At 38.1% G+C, this 13,396-nt stretch overlaps 1 protein-coding gene across 1 annotated transcript in view; it reads left to right on the forward strand.

The window, feature by feature from the left end:
* The window catches only part of mmp14a (matrix metallopeptidase 14a (membrane-inserted)), a 28,682-nt gene extending 18,770 nt beyond the window's left edge, over nucleotides 1-9,912 (forward strand). Inside the window, exons 6-10 of the mRNA XM_039651200.2 lie at nucleotides 675-817; nucleotides 922-1,060; nucleotides 1,573-1,723; nucleotides 1,879-1,994; nucleotides 8,581-9,912. Coding sequence (XP_039507134.2) covers nucleotides 675-817; nucleotides 922-1,060; nucleotides 1,573-1,723; nucleotides 1,879-1,994; nucleotides 8,581-8,912 — 881 coding nt within the window. The 3' untranslated portion in view covers nucleotides 8,913-9,912. The remainder of the gene's footprint in view (nucleotides 1-674; nucleotides 818-921; nucleotides 1,061-1,572; nucleotides 1,724-1,878; nucleotides 1,995-8,580) is intronic.
* The last annotated feature ends 3,484 nt before the right edge of the window (nucleotides 9,913-13,396 follow it).

Consider the following 13,396-nt stretch of genomic DNA (forward strand, 5'->3'; position numbering starts at 1 on the left):
TAAAAACTGATGGTACAGATTCAAAAAGCTGCAAATAATATATTAAAATCTGTGCACACCTGTGTATTGTCATGGAATGTCAACGAACAGGTGGGCCAGAGTTTAGAACCCATGTGCAGTTTTATTGACGAACGAATCTTCAGTTTTATTGATCAGTTTTATTGACGATCAGTTTTATTGACAAGCAAACAGAACTAAGACATTACATAAACATAAGCATTTGACTTGAACAGACTAGAACAGACCAAACTCGCCAACAACGGGTCACATAGAACAAAGCTAGCCAAGAGAAAATGGAAACATGAGAGCTATAAATACACAAAGACTAATGACTAATAAGGTATACCTGAGAGTAATCAATAAGTGTGTTTTATATGAACCGGTACTGCGCTGACCAACTGGTGTATGACATCAAAGTACTGTGAGAGCGATTCAACAGCAGATAGAGCCGTCTGCTCTCTAATCAGACATTGATATCATAAACTGACCAGTCTGTGCAGTGCGCTTCAAGTCAATCAAACCTAAAGAAAACCTAATACATGATGCAAAGGAACCACATGACCAGATCACACGAGGGGAGCAGGGAATTAAATGACATGAAAGGATGACAAATTACAAAACTAAAGACATGGAAACATGAATTAAAAACAGACATGACATGCTTCTTTCGGTAGGTGCTCGTTCTGGTGAAAAGCCCCACCCCCCGGCACCCCGTCCCCCCACTCCCAAGCCAGACCGCCCTTCCTTTGGCCCCGACATATGTGAGGGACATTTCGACACCATCGCTTTCCTCAGGGGAGAGATGTTCGTGTTCAAGGTACAACAGAATGCAAAACGAAACTTTTTTGTGTGGACATTCCATGTATTTTGTGTGTGTTTTTTATTTTATTTTTATATATATTCAACCCCTCTACTTCACAGGAAAAGTGGTTCTGGAGAATGCGTGATGGTAAACCTCTGCAGGGGTATCCCATGCCCATTGGACACTTCTGGAAGGGATTGCCTCCCTCTATCAACGCAGCCTACGAACGTTCTGATGGAAAATTTGTTTTCTTTAAAGGTGCGTCTGTCTTCTATATTATTTTTGCCTTTCGTTGTTGACAAAATATTTGAATGCCACCGATCACGATCTGAATTCTGACTTTTGATGCAGTCTCAATCTTAATGACACCGTTTTCGTTCATTGGCCAGAGGAGAACTCCATTGTCCATTCTCCATTCTGTCACCTGATGGAGTTTGGGTTTCTTGTCACTGTCGCCTCTGACTTAGTTAGTTTAGGGACACTTAATACTCAATAATATTAATCTGAATCTACTGGTGCTGTTGTATGAGAAGTGAACTGGGCTGGATGATGATATCATGTTTTGCAGAACTGCTTTATAGATGTAATGAACTAATTTAATCTGATAATCTTTATACCGGAACTGAATCAACACCGAAACTACTTCAGCCTAAATGCGTTATTTCCAGTTATTTCCTGTTTCATATAAATAAAGGTGTCTAGGTTGCATCTCTGGTTCTATTAATGTCACAAATTATGCAATGATTCTTGTTTGTCTCTCCTCTAACTAGGTGATAAGTACTGGGTTTTCAATGAGGCTAAAATGGAGGAAGGTTATCCAAAAACTTTCAAGGAACTCGGCACAGGCCTACCAAGAGACAAGCTGGATGCAGCAGTTTTCTACACACCCACTGGCAACACTTACTTCTTCAGAGGAACCAAGTTAGTTTCCAGTGCCACTTACCATATCTGACTCAGATGTAAATTCATGTGATTTTGTGTCATATTGAGAAAAATGCTTCCTCTTCTTTTTTTGTGAACTTCTCCCTTACTTTTATTATTTTTCTTCCCCATTCATGCCTTTTCTTTTTTCTCAGGTATTACCGTTTCAATGAGGAAAGCAGATCTGTGGATTCAGACTACCCCAAACCCATCAGTGTATGGCAAGGAGTACCAGATAATATCAAAGGGGCCTTCATGAGCGAGGATAGAGGTACAGAAGCATTTTTCCTTTCCTTTCACCACTGTCATTAACTATATATTCATATCGTATACAGTATATATATATATATATATATATATATATAGACTATGCCAGCAAAGGATGCAGTTATTTGATCAAATTTACAGTAAAAACTATGGTTGTCACGATACCAATATTTCAGTAGAAGTCATCAACACCAGTAAAATTTTATGGTTCTTTGTACCAATTTTGGTACCATTGCAAAAACGGTTCAAAAACGTTTACAATTTTATTTATCTATTTTGAAATAAAAAATATTCGTTTACTACTGGTACAGCAGAACTGCTGGTAAAGGCACATTTTTTTTAATTTCAGTAAATATAATATTTATGCATGAAATGATTGAAATATTAAATTTGAAATTAATTTGATTTTAAATTTTAAATATAAAATTGAATTGTAATATTTTGGCAAATTAAAATATTTTATTATTTTATTATTTTAAAATATTATAAATTTATTCCTGTGATGCAAAGCTGAATTTTCAGCATCATTACTTCAGTCTTCAGTGTTACATGATACTTCAGAAATTATTCTAATATGCTGATTTGCTGATATTAGGGGTATAACAATGCCCTTCTTTCACGATTCGATAGATATCACGATACTGAACTAACAATACGATATTATGATAAAAGGATCAAATTAAAATGCTAAATTTTATATTACATTGTGGGTGTAAATGAATAGGCTTACACTCTGTCACTGACTAATGTAGGACACTTTTTACTGGTAATATAAAACATTTGGCATTATTAGGATCCACAAATATTCCCCCATTGCATTAATATACATTATATTCAACATTATTATGTAGTAGATTAATGCAGTACTGACACTATCACCAGAGCCGGCTGCAGAAACAAACCAATGGACGGGCATTTAATATTGTAGGGGGGGCCTAATTATGACATCCAATACATTTTTCTATAGGACAAAAACCAACTATTCAGGGGCGGGTCCACGTGGTGGCCAGGGGGGGCACCGGCCCCCCCTGAAATTCGATTGGCCACCCCAGGTGCCCCCCCTATAAGATGTCTTGTGATTGATTCATTTTACGGCCAATCAGTTTATAGACTCTACGGAAGTTTGTGATTCAAAGAAGTGCAGCGCCAGAGAAACAACGGCCAGTTAATTTGTTATCGATTATCATATAATGCTGCTGCGTTGCGTAGTGTGCGTGGAAAGTGAACGTGTTCCCCGGGCTGATCATGTTAGCGCGGAGGTACCTGTGCATCCCAGCAACGTCAGTCCCCTCATCAGAGCGGCGTTTTCAACGGCTGGACTGAAGCATTTGTTTACACTCGACGCGTCCGCAAGCACGCGCAGTCTGCAGAGACTCGCACTCACGCGCTGAAGTGTGTTATCTTGCTTGTCAGTCTCGTCGCCGAATGGAACATTCCGAGCGCCATACTGAAGTGCCAGGCGAAAGTGTAAACAAGGCTTGAGGGTCACCATACAGGTTGCGGTCGCGTCTGACCCCACATCATGTCATCAACATGCTTATCTTTCTCAACAAAAATCAGTAACGTTAGACTGGAGCAGAAGTTGTATGCGAGTTCTTTTTTATGAAGCTTAAAGTAGCCTAGCCTAATTGATTGTCAGGTAGGCTAATCTCTCACCCTTTCTCGACTCCGTGCCTTGATTGAGTTAGGCTACATGTTGACAAAACCTGTCAGATCTAAATGTTATTATGTTTTTGGTTAAGTTATTTATTATTATTATTTATTATTTTGGAACAAACGAGGGTCTCACGAGGGCCAACTCGTAGCTGCAGATTCAGTTGCGTTTTAGTTAGAGCACCGACGCGCATATCTTCAAATTTAGCCTAACCAAACGCCCAGTTTAACTGCCACAAGTTGATCATCTTGTAATAAAGATCTAATCGAGGAAAAACACGCTTTATTTTTGTATTTTCATTGCATTTTTAATTTATAAAAAGTGAAATATAATAAATTTGAAGATAAGAATATTAATGATTAATCGATAGTCGATCGTTAATTCTTCCGACGATCGACTAAGAAAATTTAATCGAATGCCCATGCCATGCCCGAATCCAGCTGTTTTAGTTTGAGGTCTTCCTTCTTCTTTTTCTTCTGTTTTCCTCTCTTTCTGCTACTATTTTTTATTGTTTCTAAATTAAAGAGTGTTCTTTAATATATTTGCAGAGCACAATGTAATGGTTCCATATTTTATTTTTAAACTGGTGTTTTCATTTTAACTGTTACAGTGGTAAAACTTTAACTCTGTGTTACTCAGCTTTTTTGTCAATCTGAAAGACATGTTGAATGAAACACTATGATGTTTTGGCCAAACCATTTGAATTATTACAGTGGGGGGAATTTTTTTTAAATTATTATTTGAAAGAGATTGTGAATAAAACTACTGTATATTGTAATGGCAAAACTAATTAAAAGGAAATAGTTGACCTTGTTTCTGCTTCTGGGGTTTTAAAATTGCTTTTATTTTATAAACTTGTTAGTTTTATAAAAACACTAAAAATAATAAACACTGGCTCTCAAATTGAACTTAATGGATATATACAGAATACAGGGATGACAAAAAACGAAATTAATCAAAAATGTGCTTTATTACTACATTTGTTTACAAGTAACTTTATTCAAGTTAAAAAAAATAATACAATCAATAGGATTTACGTAATATACTTTACAATTTAGCTTTTTTTTTTTGTTGGTCACTGGTGGCCACCCCATTTGGAGGCAGTGCCCCAGCATGGCCCCCCCACTAAAAATGCTCTAGACACGCCCCTGCAACTATTACGCCGATTTCAAGTACCAGGCGTAATTTGCGGGTGGGATATGTCCCCACCGTCGATATTGTACCCACCACTTTTGAAACATTCCGGCACGAATGTACCAATACAAATAAACAAAACATCTTCAGTTAACTAGCAGAGCATTCGTTTCGTTCGTTTTTTAAATGAGAGACGATCTAGCGCTGAAATGTGTTTTTAAAATCAACTGTTCAAATTAATGCTCGTTGCCGCTGGCGCGGATAGGCTAATGTGTTTTTTTTTTCTGGCTTGCGCACAGTCTTCACTCGGACGCGCAATCCGTTGTGGAGAGACTCTATTCATTACGGTGAAATTAAAACACAAAATGTTCTGAAGATGTTTTGTCTGTGCCTGATATACAACCACTGATAAACATAATCAGTTTTGATGGAAAAAAAAAAATGTTATTAGAACGGAATTAGAACCCAGAATCTCTGGCACGCTTGGCAAAAGTTCTACCCCTGGACCATTATTTACATTCACGTTTAATACAAATATAAAGGCGTAGGCCTAATTGAACGACCACATAAACCTAAATCAATAACTATTTAAATCGATTAAAGGATATCGTAATGTTATTGTACATATCTGTTTTATGATTTAGCATTGTGTCAGGGCTGGTGCAACTTCAGAAGAGTAATAAAAAAAACTGTGGCCCACTCATGTTCTTAATACAGCTGAAGTCGACGTTTTTGGGAGTGGAATCTCCGCATGAGTTATTCAATACATTATTTTTATTTTTAAAATAAATTTCTTTTTAAAATTTATTAATTGCAAATTGCATGGAGAGGGGGGCACAGGCGCTCGGTAGGCGGGCCCGGCAACCTAAGGCCCGCCCATAGCGCCGGGTATGGCCATGAGACTTAGACCTGAGTGCTAAAATGGAGGCTCTAGCCCCTTCCAAAGCTGAGATATCGAAACTCAAAAATTCAGCCCGAAAAAAAAACGACAGTGGTACCCCTTACGTTTTTTTTTTTTGGGCGAAAAATTAAGTTTCTCCAATCTTCCCAAAACTCTGGATTCTGATAGAGGGCCATGAGACTTAGACCTTAGTGCAAAAATGGAGGCTCTAGCCCCTTCCAGAGCTGAGATATCGAAACTCAAAAATTCGGCCCGAAAAAAAAACGACAGTGGTGGCCTTACGTTTTTTTTTTTTTTTTTGGGCGAAAAATTAAGTTTCTCCAATCTTCTCAAAACTCTGGATTCTGATAGAGGGCCATGAGACTTAGACCTGAGTGCAAAAATTGAGGCTCTAGCCCCTTCCAGAGCTGAGATATCGAAACTCAAAAATTCGGCCGAAAAAAAAAAACGACAGTGGTACCCCTTACGTTTTTTTTTTTTTGGCGAAAAATTAAGTTTCTCCAATTTTCCCAAAACTCTGGATTCTGATAGAGGGCCATGAGACTTAGACCTGAGTGCAAAAATGGAGGCTCTAGCCCCTTCCAGAGCTGAGATATCGAAACTCAAAAATTCGGCCCGAAAAAAAAACGACAGTGGTACCCCTTACGTTTTTTTTTTTTTGGGCGAAAAATTAAGTTTCTCCAATCTTCCCAAAACTCTGGATTTTGATAGAGGGCCATGAGACTTAGACCTGAGTGCAAAAATGGAGGCTCTAGCCCCTTCCAGAGCTGAGATATCGAAACTCAAAAATTCGGCCCGAAAAAAAAACGACAGTGGTACCCCTTACGTTTTTTTTTTTTTGGGCGAAAAATTAAGTTTCTCCAATCTTTCCAAAACTCTGGATTCTGATAGAGGGCCATGAGACTTAGACCTGAGTGTAAAAATGGAGGCTCTAGCCCCTTCCAGAGCTGAGATATCGAAACTCAAAAATTCGGCCCGAAAAAAAAACGACAGTTGTACCCCTTACGTTTTTTTTTTGGGCGAAAAAATTAAGTTTCTCCAATCTTTCCAAAACTCTGGATTCTGATAGAGGGCCATGAGACTTAGACCTGAGTGCAAAAATGGAGGCTCTAGCCCCTTCCAGAGCTGAGATATCGAAACTCAAAAATTCGGCCCGAAAAAAAAACGACAGTGGTACCCCTTACGTTTTTTTTGGGGGGCGAAAAATTAAGTTTCTCCAATCTTCCCAAAACTCTGGATTCTGATAGAGGGCCATGAGACTTAGACCTGAGTGCAAAAATGGAGGCTCTAGCCCCTTCCAGAGCTGAGATATCGAAACTCAAAAATTCGGCCCGAAAAAACAACAACAGTGGTACCCCTTACGTTTTTTTTTTTTTGGGCGAAAAATTAAGTTTCTCCAATCTTCCCAAAACTCTGGATTCTGATAGAGGGCCATGAGACTTAGACCTGAGTGCAAAAATGGAGGCTCTAGCCCCTTCCAGAGCTGAGATATCGAAACTCAAAAATTCGGCCCGAAAAAAAAACGACAGTGGTACCCCTTACGTTTTTTTTTTTGGGCGAAAAATTAAGTTTCTCCAATCTTCCCAAAACTCTGGATTCTGATAGAGGGCCATGAGACTTAGACCTTAGTGCAAAAATGGAGGCTCTAGCCCCTTCCAGAGCTGAGATATCAAAACTCAAAAATTCGGCCCGAAAAAAAAAACGACAGTGGTACCCCTTACGTTTTTTTTTTTTGGGCGAAAAATTAAGTTTCTCCAATCTTCCCAAAACTCTGGATTCTGATAGAGGGCCATGAGACTTAGACCTGAGTGCAAAAATGGAGGCTCTAGCCCCTTCCAGAGCTGAGATATCGAAACTCAAAAATTCGGCCCGAAAAAAAAACGACAGTGGTACCCCTTACGTTTTTTTTTTTTGGGCGAAAAATTAAGTTTCTCCAATCTTCCCAAAACTCTGGATTCTGATAGAGGGCCATGAGACTTAGACCTGAGTGCAAAAATGGAGGCTCTAGCCCCTTCCAGAGCTGAGATATCGAAACTCAAAAATTCGGCCCGAAAAAAAAACGACAGTGGTACCCCTTACGTTTTTTTTTTGGGCGAAAAATTAAGTTTCTCCAATCTTCCCAAAACTCTGGATTCTGATAGAGGGCCATGAGACTTAGACCTTAGTGCAAAAATGGAGGCTCTAGCCCCTTCCAGAGCTGAGATATCGAAACTCAAAAATTCGGCCCAAAATAAAAACGACAGTGGTACCCCTTACGTTTTTTTTTTTTGGGCGAAAAATTAAGTTTCTCCAATCTTCCCAAAACTCTGGATTTTGATAGAGGGCCATGAGACTTAGACCTGAGTGCAAAAATGGAGACTCTAGCCCCTTCCAGAGCTGAGATATCGAAACTCAAAAATTCGGCCCGAAAAAAAACGACAGAGGTACGGTTTTTGGGGCGAAAAATTAAGTTTCTCCAATCTTCCCAAAACTCTGGATTCTGATAGAGGGCCATAGTCTATCACTCTAAAAAAAAGGTACGAAAGCTGTCACTGGGGCGGTACCTTTTCAAAAGGTACACTTTTGTACCTAAAGGGTGCACATTGGTACCATCATGGTACACTTTTGTACCTAAAGGGTGCGTATTGGTACCTTCATGGTACAATATGCACACTTTTGGTACAAAAGTGTACCTTTTTGAAAAGGTACCGCCCCAGTGACAGCTTTCGTACCTTTTTTTCTGACAGTGGAATTTTTCTCACACAGTAATTTGGGTGAACTACATAATAAATTTAGTCACTATCCACGATACATATTGTTGCAATTTTTGTGACACAATATTTTGTTACACCCCTAATACATATTTAGAGTTATAAATTTAGAGCCACTTTTACTGAATCAGCTTTTCCCACAATTTTTCAGCCCACACGTACTTCTACAAAGCCAATAAGTACTGGAAGTTTAACAATCAGCAACTGAAGGTGGAGCCAGGCTTCCCCAAATCTGTCCTGACTAACTGGATGGGCTGTGAAGGGGAGGATCCCACGAAGAGGTACGGCACAGATGAGGAAGTGCTTATCATCGAGATGGACGAGTCAGAAGGCGGAGGCATGGGAAGAGCCGCAACCATCGTCATCCCACTCTTTCTTCTGGCCTGTGTGCTCGTCACTTTGGGGGCTCTGCTGTTCTTCCACCACTATGGTACCCCTCGACGCCTCCTATACTGTCACCGCTCTCTCCTCGATAAGGTTTAGAGATGAACATGAAAGGCATGGGAAGAGAAGTGTTAGAGCGATGCAAGTAGATGACATTTGGAAAGATTGAGTGAAAATGAATGTCAGACAGTAAAGGTTGGTTTACAGGTCTGCAGGCAGGGAGAGATGAAAAGTGAAGGATGTGTATTGTTTGTTTTTCTATTTACATGTACTTCTTCTCTGCCATTAAAAAAGAAATCTGAAATGGAGTGGGAGATAAGAGAGACAGACATGAGCCCTCCTCCATCTCTTACATGGTTACGGTTTATCACTCAGTGAAATGCACTTTTGTTCCTTCAGTCTTCTCTTCAGTATATAATCCCTCCTTTATCCTCTCTGAAAATCTCCCTCTCCAGATCCAAACTTGACTCCAGCCGGCCGGCTGTTTGATTGACATGTTTTATACACTAACTGAACTCACTTTGACATATTTCATTAACTCAGATTTTGCTTTTTACATTGCTAATCCAGTGAAATCCCCCTGTATCCCATAAAGTGCCTTTGCCATTGAATTAATAGAATGGAAGGACTATCTTAATTGACCTTCCTTGCACCTTTTATTCACCACAAAGATATTTGCACAAAGTATGGCTCGACTGTAGAGACCTGCTGTACGTGAAAGGTCAAAGGTTAAAGGTCAAAGTTCAGGGAGAGAGAAGCCCAGTAGCTTCTGGAGTAGGCCAGTTTTAAATACACTTATAGAGCAGAGCTGTCCGTCTGTTTCAACTCAAAATGCGATTGTTATTGCAATGCATTTGGTATTTACTAAGTTTAAGTATGTCATTAATGATTGGCATTGTTATTATGACTATGGTTATTGTTATTATTGTTCTCCTAGTGTAGTCTTGCCTATTTTAAATCGTCATTTCAAGTCCTGCTGGACACAGGCAGAATGTGACTTATTTCAAATTAGTCAGGTTTCTATAATAGAAGAGGCTGGAGGTGAGATATTTTCTCGCTCTCTACCTTTCAGAAACAAATAAATAATTATTTATGAACAGTAATGGTGCTATGGGTTTTCTGTAACAAGACTGAATACATCAGTGTTAGACATTTCTGAATTAGTTTTAACAATGATAATGGTAATGATATTTATAATGATAGTGATTTAGTGTAAATGTTAAGGAATTACATTTTTGCCTGTTTCATACTTTTTGTACTTGGAAATGAAAATTAAATAAAGTTCCTTTTTTTTTTTTTTTTACATTATTCTCTTTTTCCGGGACCTTAAGAAATAAAAATTCTCTCATGATGAGTGAGTTCCAAATGTACTAAAAAGTTTCATGGACTGTATCAATTTATCTGTCTATCTATCATATATCTATCTTCATTTGCTTTGGACAAAAAATACTGATGAGTGTTTGCACATATCCTCATATCTGAGACAACAAGGGACCAGAGAGACATATGACTGTACTTTGTTGTGGAGGAGTGTATGCTTTTCTTCAAAGTGTTTTAAAACTGTTCCAGCTGACAGAAAAAAACAGCGCTCTGCCATTTCCGCTTCCCTCCCGTCTTCTCCCCCTCCCCGTTTCTCCAGTCCACACAGCAAAATTGTTCTCTTTTATGAGGCGTTTTTTAATGAACGGCCCCACCACAAACATCTCGGTTTTGTTTTTCCTGTCCCCTCCCTTTCAAATCTCTTTCTCCCCTCATTTTTGAATCCCTCTTCACTCTGTGTTACTTTTTGCATTCTTTTTAAATGGGGTGATGACTCAGATGACTAAAAACCCCAGTTAGGCATTATAAAAATGACATGAACTGACTTGTCTAATTACTCTTATATTTCTTCTTTCTCTGGCACACTATCTGCAAAAACAAAACAATGTTCTAGAAATTGTGGCTGCCATTATTAATCTTAAGTAGATTTCTACATGCAAAAGCCTGTACTTTTTCTTCATATTATTTATAGGGCTTATACTTTTTACTGTAATTATCACTATTATTACTTATTATTACATCAGTATTATTACTGTTTATTGGATGGACAGATGAGCTAAGGACAGGACGTCTGGCTCTCGTTATGGTTGTGTGGAAGAGCTCTAGTCATGTTTGGTGGGCTTGGTGTTCGGATGGCCAGGGAAAAAGTACACAAACGCCCACACACACGCTGAGCTGGCGAACAGGACGTGGCCTGGACAGTTGCTTGCAATTTAGACTCTGCATATGTGTTCCTGGAGGAGAGGAGCAGGGAAGCAGGTGGCTTAGAGAAGCCCATTGCTATAGTTCAAAGTTGCATGTACTGGAAAAGCAACCAACCATAACATTAAATAAGTCCTAATTAGGCCTGAATCAGCAGCCACAGAAAAGTTGCACAATCCCCTATCCCTGGCATGTTTATTTAAATATTTTGGGAAGTTTCATAATGATTCTACTAATAAGAGGGTACTAAGAGGGTGGAACAGCTCGATTACTTCTCTGTACACTCTAGTACTTCTCTGCATATTAAAATCCACATACAGTATATATATATATATATATATATATATATATATATATATATATATATATATATATATATATATATATACACTGTATGTTTAGGGAACGCAAAAGATTTGAAAAACCACCACGTCCCTATGAATTACATGATGTTTAAAAATATGATGATGTGGACAAAAAGTGAAATAACCAGTGTTTTAAAGACTAATACATAATACATTTTCCCCAAAAGTTAGTAACTTATTTACCAAGAATAAAAGAGTATTGGGTTATGCTTGATATAAAATAAAAGAAAGAAAAAAAAAAAAGAGACATCAAGGTCAAAATCTTTGACCTTGATAGTATGAAGTGTATTGCTATTTCCAAAACCTTTGGCCAAACACATACTGTAACCTAACCTTAGCTGTCATATCCTGTCAGGAAGCCCTCCAACATGCACACATATACTCAATCTGCCATCATCTCACACTTTTGCTCAACTTTTGCAGTTTTTTGTCTCCACCATCCTTTTCCCTATTTTTTCCCCTGTATGTATGTTAAAGGACTGCACATTCACCTCATTTTTTGTCCCTTTTCTACCCTTCCTGTCCTCTGCTCTCTCTCCTCCTGCACTTCATAAAACATCTGGATCTCATTCTGTGGAAAACCAAAACAACATGAGAGAGCGACAGAGTGAGAGAGATAGAGAAAGGCGGGGGAATGGACAAAGGAAAAAAAAAATCTGTTGGTGGAAATCAAACAATATGTAAAAGATCAGTACATAAAAAACCTATCTTGATTTGTCTCAATGCCTTGAACAATAATACTTTGTGAATTAAACGGACCAAGAGACACAAGGATATTGGTTCTATAAAACTTAAAGCTATGTACATAAAATATATGCAATCATAACAACTGTGGTTTAGAAGTATTCAGCTGAGTGAGAAAAACCTTGGGTTTCTGTTGTTTTTATCAGCTGACATCTTAAACAAAATGGTTTCATAGTGCTGACAAAAATGGTTGAATCTGATCCAGGGTCCAGTAAAACACCAGAGGAAAAAATCTGCAGTTCAGCAACTAGAGCCATAATTATGGAGAGAGGCTGCTGAAATCAGCAAGAAGACCGATGTGTGTATGTCTCTGGAAGAGAGAGAGAGAGAGAGAGAGAGAGAGAGAGAGAGAGAGAGAGAGAGAGAGAGAGAGAGAGAGAGAGAGAGAGAGAGAGAGAGAGAGAGAGAGGCAGCCATGTTGGAGTTCCAAATAGATTCCTTCCGAAGACCTAATATTAAAAATAGATAGAAGTTAGAAAAAAATGTACGTTTAAGATAAAAGCTACTGTACTGAGAATGATTCATGTAAATATTCCTTATATTTCACGGCTATACTAATCGATTTTCAAGATTCAGAGGTTCTCTGAAAAGTGAAATGGCATTTTGCGGCTAATATAAAATAGAGTCACTGTAGCAACACCCTTGATTACTTTCTCAGGCAGTAGATGGAATGGCAATGGTCTCATCTCGATGTTAGTCTGTACCTTGGAATCTATTTTATAACGTTAAACAGGAGATCTTTGTTAAAGAAAAAAAGACGAACAAAAGATTAGCAATTTTTATATATTTATTTATATACACTAAAAAACAGAACGCTGAAAAACAGCATTTATTATGTGCTGAAACTTTTAGAGACAAGGTTAGAGAAAAATGGCTGCCAGAAGATCATCAAAAAGAGATGGAGAAACACTGCATCCCAGTGGAGAGACAGATTATGTCCGTTTTAAAATGTAAGATGTATTGATCAAATGTAAAATATGCAGATTTAGTTTTAGTATAATGTAAAAGATTTTGTTTGTTTCGACATAAAATACACTACTATTCAACTGTTTTTGGGGTCAGTATGTTTTAAAATAAAAATTTCAGCAACAATGAAATGTATACTGTAAATTCTGTTCTTTTGAATCAAATGATTAAAAAAATTATACAAATCCACAATTATACAAATATTTAAGCTTACAACCGTTTTCAATAACGATAATAATAAGCAATGTTTTCTGAAGGATCATGATT

The sequence above is a fragment of the Pimephales promelas genome, chromosome 1, assembly GCF_988280905.1.
Source record: "Pimephales promelas chromosome 1, fPimPro1.hap1.1, whole genome shotgun sequence".
NCBI classification, from domain to species: domain Eukaryota; kingdom Metazoa; phylum Chordata; class Actinopteri; order Cypriniformes; family Leuciscidae; genus Pimephales; species Pimephales promelas.